The sequence below is a fragment of the Caretta caretta genome, chromosome 5, assembly GCF_965140235.1.
Source record: "Caretta caretta isolate rCarCar2 chromosome 5, rCarCar1.hap1, whole genome shotgun sequence".
Taxonomy (NCBI): Eukaryota; Metazoa; Chordata; order Testudines; family Cheloniidae; genus Caretta; species Caretta caretta.
This window is the reverse complement of record NC_134210.1, coordinates 39,759,316-39,779,465: the sequence shown is the minus strand read 5'-3', so window position 1 is coordinate 39,779,465 and position 20,150 is coordinate 39,759,316. Positions and strand designations below refer to the sequence as shown.

The window sequence follows — 20,150 nt, the reverse complement described above, 5'->3', positions numbered from 1 at the left end:
TCCTTGGCTTCTAGGTTGATCAGAGAGAAAAATATCAGGTCTTGGAATGTTCTCATTAAAGGAATTCCTGAAAAGTGATGAGGAATGCAGTCAAAGACCGAACAGGGTGTGGCTGAATCACATAGCCTCTATTGTATGCAACACACATCTCTAATCCACACAGTAACAATACTTCTACAATAGAACCTCAGAGTTACAAACACTTCGGGAATGGAGGTTGTTCATAATTCTGTACAAAACGTTATGGTTGTTCTTCTGAAAGTTTACAACTGAACGTTGAGTTAATATAGCTTTGAAATTTTACTACGAAAACAAGCGGCTTTCCCTTTTTTTTTTTAGTACTTTACATTTAACACAGTACTGTCCTGTATTTTTTTTTTTTTTTTTGGTCTCTACTCCTGCCCGATTGTGTACTTCCAGTTCCAAATGAGGTGTGTGGTTGACTGGTCAATTCATAACTCTGACGTTCTACTTTACTATTAATAAAGCCCCTGCAATGCTTATCTGCATGGAACTCAAGGAGAGGACCTTTTTAGTACTGTTTGTACTGAGGTGGTGATTGAGCAGGTAGGAATTGCCTCTCAGACTTAAAGGATGTCTCACGCTGAAAGGTGGTTGGATCCCCAACGATTTGGCTGTCAACTTGGTCTTCTTGAATCTCTCCAGTATTTTATCTGTTTTTCCATCCCAAAAGGTCAATATCTTAAAAAAATCAAGCCTTCAACCATGACTTGTGCTTCTGGGGGAAGTCCAAGATTCTTACTCAAAAAGATGTTTTACAGCTGTTGACATTGATCTTGCTGAAGTGCCGAATACATTGTACATCACTTGTGTTGAGATATATTCTGGTCCTCCATGATGGGCTTTAGTTCTTTGCTTTTCTCATCAGGCAGAGAGCACATGAAGGGAACAACTTAACCTCAGGTGTAAAAGCGATCCCTAGCAATAACTGCTTGATAGCTCACTGTACAAAGTGACAGAGCAGCAACAGAAGCGGACGTGCAACCCAACTGGTCTAGTCTCCTAAACTTTCTCTTGGGGCATCAGAAAGTCTCCTGTACCTTAAGTACTAGGCTATTAGGGGTTCACTTATGCCCAGATAAACAGATGAATTAAACCGTAATAAGTCAACAGGACCAGATGTTCTGAAGGAAACTGCAAAACTACTAACTATGGTATGTAACCTATTGCTAAAATCAGACTTTGTACCAGATGACTGGAGAGTAGCTAATGTAACACTCCCCCCTCCCCCCCCCCCCTTTTTTTTTTTTAAAAAGGCTCCAAATGTGATCCTGGCAATTACAGGCTGGTAAGCTTAACTTTGATACCAGAAAAATTGGTTGAAACCATAGTAAAGAAAATTATCAGACACAGATAAACACAATATGTTGGGGAAGAGTCAACATGGCTTTTGTAAAGGGAAATCATGCCTCACCAATCTATCAGAAATCTTTGAGAGCGTCAACAAGGACATGGACCACAGTGATCCAGTTGATATAGTGTATTTAGACTTTTCTGACAGCTTTTGACAGGGTCCCACACTAAAAGCTCTTAAGCAAAGTAAGCAGTCATGGAATAAAAAGGAAGGTCCACTCATGAATCAGCAACTGGTTAAAAAGATAGGAAACAAAGGGTAGGGGTAAATGGTCAGTTTTCAAAGTGGAGAAAGGTAAATAGCAGTGTCCCCCAGGATCTGTACTGGACCTGTGATGTTCAACATATTCATAAACGGTCTGGAAAAGAAGGTGAACAATGAGGTGGCAAAATTTGCAGATGATAAAAAATTACTCAAGATAGTTGAGACCAATGCTGACTGCAAAAAGTTACAAAGGGTTCTGACAGAACTGGATGACTGGACAACAAAATGGCAGATGAAATTCAACGTTGATAAGTAATGCACACTGGAAAACATAACCCCAACTATACATACATAATGATGGGCTCTAAATTAGCTTTTACCACTCAAGAAAGATCTTGGAGTCATCATGGATAGTTCTCTGAAAAATATCTGCTTTACGTGCAGCATCAGTCAAAAAAGCTAACAATGTTAGGAACTCTCAGGAAAAGGACAGACAATAAGACAGTCAACATAGCAATGCCACTATATAAATCCATAGTATGCGCACACCTTGAATATTGTGTGCAGTTTTGGTCACCTCATCTCAAAAAAAGATAGGTACAGAAAAGGGCAACAAAAATGATTAGGTGTATGGAACAGCTTCCATATGAGGAGAGATTAAAAAGACGAACTGCTCATCTTAAAAAAGAGATGACTAAGAGGGGATATGACAGGTGTATAAAATCACAAATGATGTGGAGAAAGTAAATAGGGAAGCATTATTTACCCATTCACATAAACACAAGAATTAAGGGCCACCCAATGAAATTAATAGGCAGCAGGTTTAAAAGAGAGGGAAGTACTTCTTCACACAATGCATAGTCAACCTGTGGAACTTGTTGCCAGGAGGTGTTGAAGGCCAAAAGCATAATTGGGTTAAAAAAAGAATTAGATGGAGGACAGGTTCATGAATGGTTGTTAACCTCATGCTCAGGGTGTCCCTAAACCTTCAGCTATCAGAAGCTGACACTAGACATCAGTGGACAGATCACTTGAAACTGCCCTGTTCTGTTCTTTCCCTCTGAAGCATCAGCACTGGCCACTGTCAGAAAAAGATACTAAGCTAGATGGACCATTGTTCTGACTCAGTATGGCCATTCCTAATGTTCAGAAACTTGAGGGCTTATATCCCTTATTTTATTAATCCCATGAAAATTACCTATGAATAATATTTATATAAATGTCTAGGGTTTTCTGGAATTTTGCAAAGCACTTAATTTCAATATATCTTGTGGCCATGAGCTCAACTAGATTAATTGTGCATTGTATAAAAAAAGGTATCCTGTTTTACCTATTTTAAATTTGATACTTTTGAATTTCCTTGTGTGCCCTTTGTTCTATTTAACAATAAATAAATAAAAATAAATAAAAGTAGGAGCTCTCTGTTTATTACAGAGTAAACCATTTCCTATTTTATATACCTCTAACAGGTTACTTCCTCCACACCCCATCTCATCTCCAAACTATATAGCTACTACATCCAAAAATATTTAAGAGTTGTAGAGTCAAGCACTCAGGAGTTCACTCTCAAATGCACACACACACACACACAGCTCACAAGTATTTTTAAATGCTGTGACCAGAACTGAACACAATATGCAAAAGAAGGACTCACTGCTGATTCACATAATAGCGACATAATATTTTCAATATTAAACTTTCTCTCTTTCTTACTACAGCCTAGCAGCTTGTTTAGTTTTCTAACTACTATTGCACATTGTTAGATTTCACTGACTGGCGCACAATGGCATCCATATTCCCCTCTCCAGCAAATAGTTCGGGCATGTCTACCCTACAAACAGTAATTAGTACGGTGGCTGACGTTCACGCTACCCTCCCTCTGTTGGAGGTACATGTCCTCACCAGGAGCGCTTCCACTGACTGAAGAGGGGCAGTGGGGGGGAACTGAAAGCCAGGGCTCTTAGCTCAGTGCATCTCCCCACCAGGAGTGGGAGACAGCTGCCCGGGCTTCTCGCCTCCCTGAGTGGAGAGCCAGATGTGGGAAGCCCAGGCAGCAGCCAGGCTGGAAATGGAGAGTCTGGGGGCAGCAGGCTTCCCAGTGGGAATCATGGGCAGCAGCCCAGCTGAAAGAGGGGAGTCGGGATGGGGGGCAGCCGGGCTCTAGCTAGAGCCAAACACCAGCACTGGGCTTTCTTGTCACAGAGCCGTGAAATTGACAACAGCAGCAGCCAACAGACGATGTAAGTAATGCACAGACACTGTGTCACCGTAACTACACCTACATAAGCCCCATGCCTCTCATGGACGTGGAGTTATGATGTCAGTGTAGCAAGGTACTTACATCAGTGGGAGCAAGGCTGTAGTGTGTACACTGATACAATTACATCAATGTACGACAGCTTACGTCGACCTAACTCTGTAATGTAGACCAGGCCCTAGTTTAGAACTGGGTATAAATAATTCAAATTGTTACTCTAATACACTGAGTTTCATCTGTCAGAGTTAAGCAGTCATTGAGTTTAGCTCCAGCCTCCTGTCATTCCTGGCTTCTCTAACCTAAATTTGTGTCATCTGCAGTTCTTGCCATTTCACAGTTTGACGCTTTCTCCAGATCATTGTTAAACATGGTAAGCACCAATCCTAGTATGAATCCTTGGGCATCCTACATTATCTTCATTTCATGTTAAAAATTGACCAATTAATCATATTCAGTTTTCTCTCTCTCTTAGCCAGTTCCTAATCTATGGCAGAAGTTTCACATTTCATCTTTTGACCACTGAGCTTCATTAACATCTTGTGAGGGACTTTGTCAAACACTTTTTGATAGTCCAAATACATTAATATGAATAGGTTCTTTTTTCTATTTATTGGGCAGCTGCAAGGAAATCCAATGTGAGAAGTGATTTTCTTTTGCAAAGTTTTGCTGGTTGTCCCTTCCTAACTGAGCTCATCTAGTTTTATAGGTCTGTCTTTAATTGCACTAACCAGTGAACATGGTACACAGCCTGGTAAGGGTTTCTGGGAATTAAAGACCCATTACTGCCTGTGACAGAGTACTGGGAATCAGAGACTGAACTGGGAATCAGAGATTGGTCATCGTTTAACCAATCAGGCCCCAGGGAGGGCCTGATTAAGGAGAGGAGTTCCTGATTACCAGACTAGACTGGGGCTGGATAACGAATGACCTAATTAGCCCATGGATAAATGAGTGCAGGAAGAAAGTTCAAGAGGGGAGAAGCAGGAGACAGAGAGGGAAAAGAGAAAAGAAAAGAAAAGGCTCACAGGGTCTGATGAAAGGGAGTTCTCTGGGAGGAGACACCTTCCTCCACCTGTTGGAGGAGGGGTAGTAAAGTGGGGGGATGTAAATACTGTAACTGCACTAGTATGTTTAAAGGACAATGGAGTGAAACACTGTAAAGAAGCTAGACTGTGGTATCTACTGAAGGGAAAGTCACTGAGCGATCTGTGGGAAGCAAAAAAAGGATGGGCACATTGGGATCTCATCATCTCGCCCCCCAGAATCTTTTTTATTTATTTTTAAAAGGTAGGCAAGCACCAGAGTACTTTACATAGACAAAAGACTTAGGATAGATGACATTCCTAGTGGTTCTTTTGCAGACTTCATACTTCTGATTACTATTAAAGTGTTTGTGTTGCAGTAACGTCCAGAGGCCCCCAGTTAGAATCATGGCTCTGTTGTACTAGGCATTGTACAAACAAGAAGAGACAGTCCCTGCCCTGAAGAGCTTACAAACTAAGAATGAAATTTAGTGACAATTAAGAATGAATCTGTTTGTGTCTGGCAATTTGTTCAGCAATTTCTGAGAAATTCCAATCCCCAACCTAGACTTACCTGTCCTAGTTCGTTTTCCTTTCTACTCTACATTTTGAAGAGCATCCTTTTGGCTAAAGTAAATTCTTGCAGCTTGTCACCAATACACTTTTTTGCTTGCCTTCCAGCTTTGTTTTACTTCTGGAACCAACTCATATGTACTGCTTGGGACTAAATCAAGAGCATCCTCTCTTCTTTTGTGCTCTGGAACTGGGTTCAGCAAGCAATTATTTATTGTGTCAAACCTCTCTAAACCATGACCCAAAATGATATTTGACCAGTTGTGCAGGTTGCTGAAATGACTCATTATTACTCCTTTAGATTTTGTGGCCTTCAACATCATGCAACCAATTCTCACTATATTGGATCCAGAGACCAGGAGCATAACCTCTATAGTTGTATTTTTATGACCTGACAATTGTACCCTCATAGATTCTACTTGTAAGAACCAGTGCTTAAATTTCTCTACAGGTTTCATTTCTGGTAGCCAGTTCCTTCAACTTCAGGTAGTATTGGATCCATGGCAATCCAGATGGGGCCAGTTCTTTCACTGTACTCAGAATGGAAAATATGAATTTAGCCATTCATACTCACAGCTGCCCTGAGAGGTAAAGCCAAAACAAACCGAGCACTTCCTTAGGCATGCCCTTTCTCCCAAATACTGAAAGCAACTGGGATACCAGTCCTTCAGATATTTTTAGCGGCTTGACATCCAATTTAGTTCCCATCTTATTCCTATCTTCTATCTGGATCTGTACAAGATTGCTTGGTAATGAAGCAGACAAAAAAGAAAACTGGTCTGGATTACACACCAGCAGAGACCATTATTTTTTTAAAAAAAATGTATTTTAAAATCAACTCCATAAAATGAATTTGTAAAACAATAAAGGGTTTGGGGAAATAAACCGCAGAACAGACTAGACAGAAGAAGGTCCTGAGACCTGCTACCTTCAAGGATGAAGTAAATTTGAGCTGTTGGAGTCATGACCCCCGCCAACTACCTTTCACATAGCATCCAGATCAACAAGAGGGAGAGCATGATTGCATCAGTCATTGTGGTCATTTTTTTAAAAAGATGATTCGGTGTCTGCAACACTGCAGCAAGAGTGGGAATTTCAATGCAGTTTACAAATAACTGATTTTACCCAACACCTCTGAGGTAGGCAGTAATTATTGCACATATTAATTGCTTTTACAGATGAAGAAACTGAGGCACAGAGATTAGAGTAATTTATCCTAAGTGTAACAGAGATGGTATTAGAACACAGGTCTGACTCCCTGCCTTCAATCATCAGGCCTTCCTTCTTTGGGGTTAATCAGTTTACAGCAATTTTTTCTGACTTGGATTTTTGTTTTTCTTTTTTTAGAGGAGGTCTGAATACATACCGCATGGCTCTCAGTGCAGTTTTGTATGCCAATTCAGCATCATGAGGTAGGAGAGAGGTGAAGAGATACTTGGCAAATGTGTGCATTGGAACACTCTCTCGATGGATGATTTCGCCTAAACCACTATATGGTCCAGCTGTGTGAGAGAGAGAGAGAGGGGACAGATTTTACACATTGTCGAACACACACCACCATTTTTTGGACCTTTTAAAAAAACGGGTTTAAATTATAAATCGTTAATATGCCCAGAAAGAAAAAATGTCCAACTCAAAGGGAAAATATTCCAATAGTCATGGTAGCGTGGGGGCCTTACAAATGATCAGATCTAAGCTCTTGCTTTGTCAGTGCTAAATAAAAACATAAAAGAAGAGGTATCCTGTTGGGCTTATTGTAGGATTCAGACAGTCCATGGGTCACAGAACACTTCTAAATTTATAGATGTATTTAAAATTCTTTTCCCAAAGTTTTTAATTAAAATCTGCAGTTTAAGCGAGACTACTTTAGGCAGTAACCATTTTACAGAAAAGTATATTTTTCACACCAAGAATGGGGACTCCCCAATATTAGAATGGCAGTCAGCAACAGGAAGAAGTTACTGTTCAAATTTTGTTTAAAACAGTTAATATTTCTCAAGCACCATCAAGAGGAGACTGGAACACATTTTACAGTGAGCCCCCAAAAGATCAGTTTCCAGTTGACATCCACCAAATATCATAAGATTCTTGATAAAAATCAGAAGCCTCAGCAACACTGAAGACTTGCAGTTAAATTAAGCAAAAAATTAAAACAGAATATACCTTGCAACAAATTTTAGTCTCCTGTTTTTCCATGCACTTAAACGGTAGCTACATACAGTGTGAATTAATCTACGTTAAACATCCAAAAGGTCATCTTCCTATTGCTTTACTAACTCTTTTTTGTTAAAGCTAATTATGAAGAAAGACTCACTAAACACAACTGATGTGATTAAAATCTTAAATCACTTCAGTTTTTCTTTATGTGTTGACATCAGTTGTGCCTAAATTGTTTGAATGTACTGAACTCTTTGCAGTCAGGATTTTCCAGCAAACAACAATGCAAGAGCTCCTTACCCGCTCCTCGTAACTGTGTACTAGAGAAGCATATTGCTATTCATTTAACCTCTACAGATTTCCTGCTATGACCACTTGCTTATTGCTCTCAGAAATCATGACGAGAAACAATGATCTGAAAGCCTATCCTTTCATTCACGGAAGTGTGTAACAGACACCAGGAAAAGCTTGAGAAGCCATTCTGTCACAAGAGGTCCCAGTACTAAGTAAATGGTGTAGTTCCACTGTTCATAGAGGCCAAGCTATGGAAAGGTGGTACAGGAAGTACAGAAACCATGTCTGCCACAGATCCTGGCAGATTTCCTGTTACTACATCCAAAGGCCAGCAGTAGCCTTGCAGTTCCACAGCAATATGAGATGAGGAGGGGAGAGAGGATTCCAGAACCAGCCAGCAACAATTCTGGCTCTTCTGACTTGTCAGAGACTGGGATTTAGTGCAGCCTCAGGAGGAATAGTGTATTGCTCTGGATTCTCATGTGTAATCTTTCATTCAAAGTATTTTTCAGGAGACATACTTGCTTACTATCTGCATGAAAAGCTTTTCTCATTGTTCTGAGGCAATGAATTTAGCACCCAGATTTAAATATTCAGCCCTCAGGCTTTCCCCAACAGCCATCACCAGTAGAGTTGTGAGAACAACAGATTTTTTTCTTCACTAAACAAACCAAGAAATCAAAAAACCTGGGTTTCAGTTTGAACAAAAAAGTTTGGGCTGACCAAAATGACCAAAAATTTGGGCTGACCAACTTCATTACAAAAGAGTTCATTTTACCTTTTTAAAAATTAAATTCAAATGAGAAGCTGAAATCTTTTGGTTAAAAAAAAAATGAACAAAGGGAATGCTTAAATTTTTCAAAATGTATAGGGTATTTTCCAACAAAAAACAATGCAACCAATTAGATATGAATTCACAAAATGTTTTGTTCTACTCAAACCTACATTTTGCTGTAAAAAAGTTTCACCCAAAAAATTCTGTTCAACTTTAATCACCGGGCCCTCATGCAAACACTGAATATTCACATTATCCCTACAACTCCTCAATTATTCAACAATCAATATGTAAGCACCTAGGATAATAGGGTAATAAGGAATAGCCAGAATGGATTTGTCTAAAACCAGTCATACCAAACCAACCTAATTTCCTTCTTTGACAGGATTACTGGTTTAGTGGATGGGACAAAGCAGTACATGTGATATATCTAGATTTTAGTAAGGCTTTTGATACAGTCCCATGACATTCTCATATGCAAACTAAAGGAAATGCAGTCTAGATGAAATTACTATAAGGTGGGTGTACAACTGGTTCAAAGACCATACTTAGAATACTTATCAATGATTTGCTGCCAAACTGGGACGATTTGTCTAGTGAGGTTCTGCAGGAGTCAGTCTTGGGTCTGATACTACTCAATATTTTAATTAATTACTTGGATAATAGAGTAGAGACTATGCTTACAAAATCTGCAGATGACACCAAGCTGGAAGGGGTTGCTAGCACTTTGGAGGACAGGATTAGAATTCAAAGTGACCTTGACAAATTGGATAACTGATCTGAATTCAACAAGATGAAATTCAATATAGATAAGTGTAGTACTTTACACTTAGGAAAAATCAAATGCACAACTACAAAATGGAGAATAAGTGGGTAGTGGTAGTCCTGCTGAGAAGGATCTGGGGATTATAGTGGATTGAATGAGTCAATACTGTGATCCAGTTGCAAAAAGGCCCATCAGTCTGGGGCGTATTAACAGGAGTGTTGTCTGTAAGACATGGGAGGCAATTGTCCCACTGTGTTCAACACTGGTGAAACCTCAGCTGGACTGCTGTGTCCAGTTCTGGGCACCACACTTTAGGAAACATGGGGACAAGCTGGAAAGAGCCCAGAGGAGAGCAACAAAAATGATAAAAGGTTTAGAAAACCTGACCTATCAGGAAAGGTTAAAAAACCTGGCACATTTAGTCTTGAGAGAAGAAGACTGAGGGGAGACCTGATAACAGTCTTCAAATATGTTAAGACCTGTTATAAAAAGGGCTGATCAGTTGTTCTCCATGTCCACGGAAGGCAGAACAAGAAGTAATGGATTTGATCTGCAGCAAGGGAGATTTGGGTTAGATACTAGGAAAAACTAACTAAAAAGAGTAGTTGAGTGCTGGAATAGGCTTCCAAGGTAGGTTGTGGAATACCCATCAGGTTTTTAATAACAGGTTGGATAAACATCTGTCAGAGATGGTTTAGGATTACTTGGTCCTGCCTCAGCACAGTTAGCTGGACTTGATACTTCTTAAGGTCCCTTCCAGCCCTACATTTCTATGTTTCAAGGATTTCCTTTGATGCCCTTTCCAACAAGTACAAAAACCATGACCTGCTCACTAAAAAGGAGCTTAAAGTAATATATTTTAGGCCTTTCTAAAAATCAAAGTCTTAGTCTCAAAAGCATACAAGTAAATGTGTATGCAATTTTGCACACTTTCAGCACTTAATTGGGGTTGCAAACAACATAGATATGATACTTAAGTGATACAATTATTTTTCTCCACAAAATTTCAATCACAACAAATCAGAGGTTATTTTTCAAAATCAAGCCCTAAATACTAATACTTTTTATGTTTGACTAGACATGATATGAACTTATGAATACATCACTTTTATCATAACTATATCCAAAATGCATAATATTCAGTTTCTGCACCAATCGTCTCAAATGAATCATTTGAGCCATTTAGTCTTGGACAGCAATAAAACCCTTGTTCATTTAGAAGGCTATCAGTACTTTGTCAGACTGCAAGTGACATATTTAGAATCTTGCTACCAGAGAACAATTGATAATCGTCAATACCTTTATCATTTGTAAGCCTGAACTGCATCATTAGGACACCAAAACAGACACCAAAACTATGAATAACTTAAAATTTAATTTGAAGCACAAATGCAATAAAAATGAAATGCAAGGAACAACAGGTCAGCAAGATGCTTTATCTTTTCAATGATGCAATATTTTGAAGTACTTTAGATTTTATGATTAGAGGCTTGAAGGAAGATCTTTAACTGGAGTGATTATACTTCTAAAAAAATCTTAAAATAAGTACATAAGTCAACTCCCACAGGAATACTTTTTTTTTAAATTACAAAAGTTTAAAGAAACAGTTACAATCTATTTCAAGCTACCTTCTAATAGGAAGACTGCTTGCTTTCGAAAGATCTTCACCAGTGTATCATCCAATTCAATTTCCTGTAGCTTAGAAATGAGCTGCTCCTCATTTCGACAAACCTTCTCTTGTGCATACAAGCCATCTGGCATTATTCGCTGCTGCCCCAGACCTATCAATGCTACTTCCACAGCCAGCGTTAAGTAAGATTCCCCTTCTTCTAAGAATTTGTGTGAAGGCAGGTGCTGGTACTCTAGAGATTTGCACTGCCCCATGTTCTCTGTAAAGGATTACAAAACAAATAATACATCACAAACAATTTTCATCAATAATTGGCCTGCAGTCTCACATTCAAACATTTCTTTTACCAGTTATTTTAATTAAAAATTTTTAAAAAGTGAATTACTGTATAAACTTTGAAAGGTGCCACTAAAAATCACTCTTCTGTTTTGGAAACCATCTATTTTCAAATATCTTTTAAAAGGTTAAGATAAAAGAACACTGCCCTATTGTAAATCAATAGGGAGCTTCCATTCAATTGTTTAGGACAGAAATGCATGCAACTGTCATTTAAAAATGAAGCCATGCGTCTATACTGAAAACACATTAAAGTTGCAATAACTTCCAAAAGCCAGGAAACTCAGGTAAGAATGAGAGATTCCATACTAAAGTGATGCGGTTATGAAAAATAGCAGCTGTCCCAACTTTCTGTTCATAAGGCTGAAATAGCAGCTTGCACTTTGAATTTCCTAGTTTTCACCCCGTTCAGTAACTACCCAAGCCCTGATCCTGCAAAGGGCTGGTAAGGAGAGGACCCTTACATCTTCATAGATTTTCACTGAAGTTAGTAAGAATCCATGTAGGATCTGCTCCTGCAAATCCATTAGCAAAATCACAATGATTTTTTGACCATCCATCTGCTTGCTAGTCATAGAATCATAGGACTGGCAGGGATCTCGAAAGGTCATCTAATCCTGCCCCGTGCACTCAGAAGACTAAATATTATCTAGACCATCCCTGGCAGGGTGTTTGTCTATCCTGCTCTCAAAAATCCCCAGTGATGGAGATTCCACAATCTCCCTAGGCAATTCAGTCCAGTGCTTAACCCCCCTACAGTTAGGAATTTTTTCCTAATGTCCCACCTAAACCTCTCTTGCTGCAATTTAAACCCATTGCTTCTTGTCCTATCCTCAGAGGTGAAGAACAATTCTTCTCCCTCCTCTTTGTAACAACCTTTTATGTACTTGAAAACTGTTATGTCTCCTATCAGTCTTCTCTTCTCCAGGCTAAACAAAGCCCATTTTTTCAATCTTCCCTCATAGGTCATGTTTTCGAGACCTTTAATCATTTTTGTTGCTCTTCTCTGGACTTTCTCCAATTTGGCCACATCTTTCCTGAAATGTGGCGCCCAGAACTGGACAGAATACTCCAGTTGAGGCCTAATCAGTGTGGAGTAGAACAGAAGAATTACTTCTTGTGTCTTGCTTACGACACTCCTGCTAATACATCCCAGAATGATGTTCTCTTTTTATGCAACAGTGTTACACTGTTGACTTATATTTAGCTTGTGGTCCACTATGACCCACAGATTCCTTTCCTCAGTACTCCTTTCTAGGCAGTCATTTCCCATTTTGTATGTGTGCAACTGATTGTTCCTTCTTAAGTGGAGTGCTTTGCATTTGTCCTTATTGAATTTCATCCTATTTACTTCAGACCATTTCTCCAGTTTGTCCAGATCTTCCAAAGTATTTGCAACCCCTCCCAGCTCGGTATCGTCCACAAACTTTGTGAATATACTCTCTATGACATTAGATAAATCACTGATGAAGATATTTATACATTTTTTAAAATTAAGACAATTATTTATTATATGGTAAATTATATTTCAGAATGTCTCTAAACTCAACTTGTTCCTTAGCAAGGGTAACATATAAAATTTCAATTTCAAACAAGTTACAAATAAATGCATTATTATGTTTGTATAAAATTGTTTAACATTTCATTCTCATATTATAGTGTGCTTGTTATTTTCTTCTATAGCACCAAAGATTTGCATGGAGCTTCACAGATACACCATATTACAAAATATGGTCCCTGCCCCAAGCAGCTTACAAGCTACATCAGACACAAAATATATCTGGACAAATAGCTATAGGAAAGTGGAAGAAAACTGTAGCAATGAAAAGGGATACTGCTCTTGGGAGACCATATGCTAGAAAGCATATCATGAAAGTGATTTGTTGTTAAACATATTTGCTGTATTTTTACCTTTCTAAATTTAATTTTTTTTCTAGAAGTAGATGGTGCAGGATTAGAAGTTTACTGAAGAAAAACCTAGTTCAATCAAAAAATCCACACACAAAAATTAGTTTAGTTTTTAAACCTAAACTGAATTTTTTAGATTTCTCTCACCCAAATGAAAAACCAAAATTGTTTCAGAACTGTTGATTAAAAATGAAATGTTGAAACTCTTGCTTTTGAAAGTGTCAAAATGAAACACATCAACCTTTTTGAAAAAAATTTTTGCAGATTTTTTTTGGCCAAAACTATTTGTGAAATTCAACCCAAATCCATATGCACAGAAAAATTTATTTTTTCAGCAAATTTAGTATTCACCAAAACAAAAATTGCCCATTTCTACCGCTGACATAACTCATTATATGTTAGTTCTAGAAGATCACCCTGTAAAACAGCATACATTACACTAGGTATACCATCATTTTTAGATTCTTCCAGTAATTTCTTAGAACGAGGATCTAGTATTTTCTCATCCAAAGCAACAAACCAAGTTTTATTAAAGAGATATTTCAAGCATAAAAGACACGCATTCTTCAAGCTTAAAATAATCATTAGCAATGTTTAAGGTGGTTTTCAGTTAAAGTTCATTAAAAAATATTTACTTCTTCAAGCACTGTCTCCCATGTTTTGATAGGGAATACTCTGCTCTGAAGCAAATGTTTCCTTAAAGTTAAAGTTAATTTGAAGAGGAAAGGAAATAAAATGCTCAAAATTTCTCAAGAAACAAACAACATAGACCTAAAAACAGTTTTACCTGTGAAGTCTGAGAAGCCATGGAAGCTTTCATCATCCACCCTGCAGGCTTCCATAAGGCTACTGAAGAGGGTGCCAACTGGATCCAATGGGTGCCCCACCCAGCCTTCAAGATTAGTTATTGAGGTTATTCCTTTGTGGAGAAGTTCTACATCAGGAAAATTTGATAAATATAAAATGATAGGTGAGTTTTAGCAATTAACACTAAAACAAGACATTATCCTGGGCACTCTGTCCAGCATCCATAGAATTCACAGTAGTTTGTGTTCAGAAATAAACAGAGTAGTACTTTTCTGACTACTTATTTGCTGTCCCTCATAAACATGTAAAGGAAAATGAATGAAGCTCTCACACAGCTCTACTTTCCACATGCTCCAGAGGGTTGCACCATGGATCAGAAATTCCAACCCTAGTGTCTTTTTGAAAACTCTTATTTGCTAGTCATGTAGTCCCCTGGGTGGGGGGAGTAGCGAGAGAAAGCATCTTTGCTGAAAAGTTACAGTAAAGAGGAAACACTTCTGTGAGATAAATGGCAATTTCAGTTTCCTCATCCAGAAACACTGCAGCACCATTTTTATATTCTAAGTGAATCTGATAGAGCTGAAAGAAATAATAAAAATACTTTAAAGTCTTCCATTTTCATAAATAAAATATGAGTTTATCTTACATCTAAATATTTATTAAAGTAATAAACTCAGGATGACAGCTTCTTTGAAAAAACAGAGTCAAGGGTTTAAATGAGGTATTGTATACAAGAAAAAACTGCCCTTTAAATTGACAAAGTGTGGTTTCTTGTCATTCTTAAATTCAAGGCAACAAATTCCTCCATGGATACTTTGTTTCATAGCTGTCAACTATCAATCAATCAGAGCATGAAAAAAATTACTGTTTAGCACAGTGAATTGAAGGAAGTACAGCTGTGGTAATAGAGGTTATAGGGTCCCCAAATTCCTTTTCTAGGAGCAGACATTCCCATGACAGTAGCTTCCTTTTGATTGCAATTCTAAACTTACGGTTCCCCTGGACATGTATGTACTGTGTAAATACGTGAGATTAAAGGCCATATTGGTAAAAATATGTAACTGCATAAAAAACCCACTGACTGTAATAATTGTGCTCCATTTCTCCACTCCAAATACCTTTGCAGCTGCAACTCCTCCTGTCCCATTTCACAGGAAAAGTGTCATCTCTAAGATTGATCATGCTTAATACACACCGTCAAGCTTTCGAATGCTGGAAAGATTGCTTTTTACTTATCTGATCTGTGAAGCTATTCAAGCAGCACAGCTACAGTTCAGAAATTAAAATTTTCAAGCTGAAAGACATGACCAGGCGGACTTTTTTTGGGACTCAACTGACACGTTTATTGTAATCAATAACATACTAAGAAAATAAAACAATTGTTCCACCAACAAGCAGTGTGTGTGAAAGTAAAGATTAAACCAAAAAAGATTATTGTAACCATTTAGACTTCCACATGCCAACATGAGTAACCTCTCTGCCTTCTGAATGACACCCTTGTACTTGATTATACCTATTCTTGTCTGTTTATGATCTTCACTTGCAGTGTCACAACCAACAAAGGCTTCAATCCTCCAATCACATATCCACATGTTTAACTCTACTCATGTGGGATGTATTAGCAGGAGTGTTGTAAGCAAGACATGAGAAGTAATTCTTCCGCTCTACTCTGCGCTGATTAGGCTTCAGCTGGAGTACTGTCCAGTTCTCCTTAACCTCTGAAGCAATGGGCTTAAATTGCAGCAAAGGAGGTTTAGGTTGGACATCAGGAAAAACTTCCTAACTGTCAGTGGTTAAGCACTGAAAAAAATTGCCTAGGGAGGTTGTGGAATCTCCATCATTGGAGATTTTTAAGAACAGGTTAGACAAACACCTGTCAGGTATGGTGGATAATACTGAGTCCTGTCATCAGTGCATGGACCTGGACTACATGACCTCTTGAGTCCCTTCCAGTCCTATGATTCTATTGGAGTAATCCAATTGACGTCAGTGGGACTACAATGGCGAGAATAAACCTACACGCATACTTATAGTGTCTGTGGAACTGGGGCGTAAAACAAAAAACTCTATGGGCAGGAGTCGAGTCTTTACTTGCATATATGGGAGATGTCTAGCACATTTCTGAGTGCTCGAAAGTATTTTTTTTTAAAAAAGCCCAAGGGGGAAAAAAGCAAGAGTTGCAACATTTAAAAAAAAAAGAAAAAGAAAAAGAAAAAGACATCTCAAACGAAAACAGTGTTCTCAGCTGTTCTTACACAGTGTGCACCACATGTTGCAGCAACTGTCTCATGGACAATAACATCCCTATGGCAACTGCAGCAATTGCTTACATGGAAAACTAATGTTAGAAAATAATTTAGTGTATTTTAGCTGTCTAGTTGGGCAATTTAGCAGCTGGAAACGAGAAATACCAGTACTATGTGACTAGTCAGCTGCTTGCAGACCACCAGCAGATTCTCTATACAGCACCAGTGGTTCTCTCTCTCTCTCTCTCTCTCTCTCTCACACACACACACACACACAGCTCAGTTTGGAAAATGGCAAAGCCATAGGATGTTGAGTGAAGATGTGTTACATAATGAGATTTCACTGAAAATTCTCCCAAGTAATAGTAACAGTTCTTTGCACTCATATAGAGCTTTTAATCTAAGAATCTCAAAATACTGTATAAACATTAAATGAATGTAGTTTCACAGAACCCATCGAAGGTCAGCAAGTGCTGCTAGGCTGGTTTTACAGTTAGGAAAACTGAGGCAGAGAGAGATTGAAGGTTAAATTTTCAAGCCAGATGTCCTCTGCTTATGCTCTCACACTTATTTCTGTACAAACACCTTCACAGGTCTTAAAAAAGTTTAAACACATCACACACAGGTATCTGCATCCACAATGCACAGGTGTATATGCCAGGGGAAGGCAACCTATGGCACGTGTGCCAAAAGCGGCACACAAGCTGATTTTCAGTGGCATTCACACTGCCGGGGGGGGGGGGGGGGAAGAAGCTCTGCATTTTAATTTAATTTTAAATGAAGCTTCTTAAACGTTTTAAAAACCTAATTTACTTTACGAACAACAACAATTTAGTTATATATTATAGACTTATAAAAGAGACCTTCTAAAAACATTAAAATGTATTACTGGCACGCAAAACGTTAAATTAGAGTGACTAAATGAAGACTCGGCACACCACTTCTGAAAGGTTGCTGACCCCTGGTATATGCAAACAAAAATGGAGACTAGAGTCTAAAAAACAAGCTTTAATGCAGGATTCCTTGGAAGAACTAGGAATAGAACTAAGATCCCTAGCTTCCATTCCTGTTTCTTAACAAAGCCATTCCTTCTTCCTTGTATATGAGGAAGCCTGTTCAGGTCCAAGCCACCCTTTTACTTCTAATCTTAATGTTAGATTAATTTGGGTGGCCAAGGACTGAACAGGCCTTTCGGAGACTAAACCCTTATGAGATAATTCCTTCAAAAATAAGGATTAAGTACATTGCTAGGACAGTGCTGACAAAGTTACACCACAGTCAGCAATGATTAGAGAACTTCTTTCCAGTTATATTAATCCAGCATCCTTCACAAGCACTAAAACTTATTAAGAGTCTCATTCTACACTAGGCATTTCTTCAATTATTTTGTTATCCTTTCTGTCGCAGAAATACATTGCTCAAATTAAATTCTCCTTAGGGAGAGAGGAACAAAAAACCCCCCAAACCATGCAACCACACACAAAATGCTCCATTTTTAAAAGATTACACAAAAGCAATATTTGTATTGCGATAATGCCTGAATCTCCTCACCAGGATCAGGACCTCAATTATGCTAAGTATATTACAAAAAGAGATAGGGAGATATGGTCCTTGCCCTAAAGAGCTTACACTCTAATAAAAATCTTAGACATCCAAAACATTACATTTCTCACTGGCCAAATAAACTGGTAATGAAGAGTTACTAAAGGTCATAGCCACTTTTGTAGCTTCTAATACAGTTTCCTCATGCAAAGTTCCATACTAGTTTTCTGGTCACCTTGTAGGGAAGAGAGAAGGGCAAAGGCCATTACATTTACCTTTCTTCTGAGCCCGGAACATGTCCAGCTGTTTCTGCTGCTGTCTTCTCAGTGTGTTAACAATAGCTATTGCTAGCCTCAGTGCTTCTCTTGGGTATCCATGAGATCGTAATGCATCAACCCTTGCACAGGCTGTAGGAACATGTTCTAAAACAGAGAACATAATTGGAAGAAAAAAGTACATTCATGTCTGTAACGCGCCCCCCCCCCCAATTTTACAATGCTGCTCAAAAGGTTATTTATTTATTTATAAGCTACGTGAAGGGACTTAAAAGGTTATTTCTGAACCAGTATTTGAAGGGAGGCTCTGTTCCTATTTCCAGGCCTTCCATTCATCTTCCCACCATCCCCCAAAAATAATGCCACAGAAACTGAACAAAGCAGCAAGTCATGGAAACGTCTTTCCGGTTTAGCCACTTACCATGCCAGAGGGGCCACCCGTGAGAGTCAAAGAGCGAGTTTTCAGTGTCGTCATGGTAACAGTAGTTGGTGTATAAGTCACTGCTGATAATGTGCTGTAAGTGGCTGTCCTGCCAGTGGAGATCGCATGCCTCGATAGCTCGAGTGAACACCGTCCGATGCGGTCTGTTTGATGAATCTGTCATTTTCACAAATACAGAAAGCGGTCATCAGCTTTTATTTATTCACATTTGAATAAATCATTCACAATATTTTTCAGTCTTGCTGTCTAATTCCTCCCCTCACACTCATGGTATCCTGTCTCCTTAAGTAGCAGACTGCAGATGACATTTTTCACATCCTAAATACTAGATAAATCAGATGATTTTTATTCCACTTATTCACTTTTCCTTCATAAAAAAAGAAAAAGATCTACATCCATTAAAACTAATGCTAGACAGTGCTCTGTAAAGAGAACTGTCAAATTGCCTTCTATTTTAGCAATGTATATTGAACACTCCCACTAAACACACGAAGAGGGAATTCAGCACACTCCCAAATTCTTCTTGGATCCTGGGAGGTCCAGTCCTGCTAGTATCATTGGCTTCTTCTACCTGTCACTTCAGCCAGGTAGCTCTGCTGGAATCTACAGTCAGTGTATTGGGGCAGGACTCTGATAAAGTGTTGCTTTTTATTTTGTTTTTAAAGCTGACATGGTATGATTCTACACACTTTAAAATAGTTGTTACCTTTGTCATATTAAATAATTTTTAAAAAGGTATAAAATACTTGGAATGAAGTAGACATAGTATACTACAAATCATAGCACTGATATGAATTTCTATGTGAGAACTCCATGTGGCAGCAGAATTCTGTTGCTGCCAAGATGTCAGTCAGAGCTGAAATCAGCGTACGTTGGGCTGGACATTAGGAAACCCAACAAGAAAAATCTTTGTAGGGAGTTATGTGCTGAATGTCCCCCGTTTTCCCTGGCTACAGGTGGAGATTAAAAGTTAATCTGGAAGTGAATGAAATTTTACAATTCCCTTCACAGGTATCTTTCAAGAGACTGCAAATGACCCACGGGAGACACCTCACCAGTCCAAGCTTTTATCTTTTTCTTCTGCAGGCATTAAATTTTCCTTCATTTTATATAAATTTGAAATCAATATGTGTTCCAAATATTGTAGACATGGGGCTTCCCAGATGCATGTTTCTGTATTGCAATATTATATTCTTATATAAATAGAGCTCTTACTTGTATAAATGGAGGACATTTCCCCCACCCTGGTCCTTAGCAAAGCAGCATCCTTTGCCCAAGAAGGGCCGGATGGGACTTTCTTCAAAGTTGAACATCTCTCCTAGATTAGCCATAGAGACTACTGCAGAGCAACAAGACACCTCCCCTCTCCAAGAAGACAGTGTCCTGCCTGCAGCAGTCCCAGCCCCATGAATAGAACCTGGGATCTTGTGTCAGTGCAGAGTGTTAACCACAGGGCTGATCCCACAAATAGATGCTTCATTTTAACACATCTAATTTCATTTAGTTGCAGTAGCATCTCTTTAAATAGCTATGAAAGCTTC

General features: G+C 38.6%; 1 protein-coding gene across 1 annotated transcript in view; it reads right to left on the bottom strand.

The window, feature by feature from the left end:
* The window catches only part of ZSWIM6 (zinc finger SWIM-type containing 6), a 167,365-nt gene that overhangs the window by 18,621 nt on the left and 128,594 nt on the right, over positions 1-20,150 (bottom strand). The window contains exons 6-10 of the mRNA XM_048850294.2: positions 18,589-18,765; positions 18,168-18,314; positions 14,085-14,231; positions 11,052-11,312; positions 6,798-6,933 (exon numbers count right to left, since the gene is read on the bottom strand). Coding sequence (XP_048706251.1) covers positions 6,798-6,933; positions 11,052-11,312; positions 14,085-14,231; positions 18,168-18,314; positions 18,589-18,765 — 868 coding nt within the window. The remainder of the gene's footprint in view (positions 1-6,797; positions 6,934-11,051; positions 11,313-14,084; positions 14,232-18,167; positions 18,315-18,588; positions 18,766-20,150) is intronic.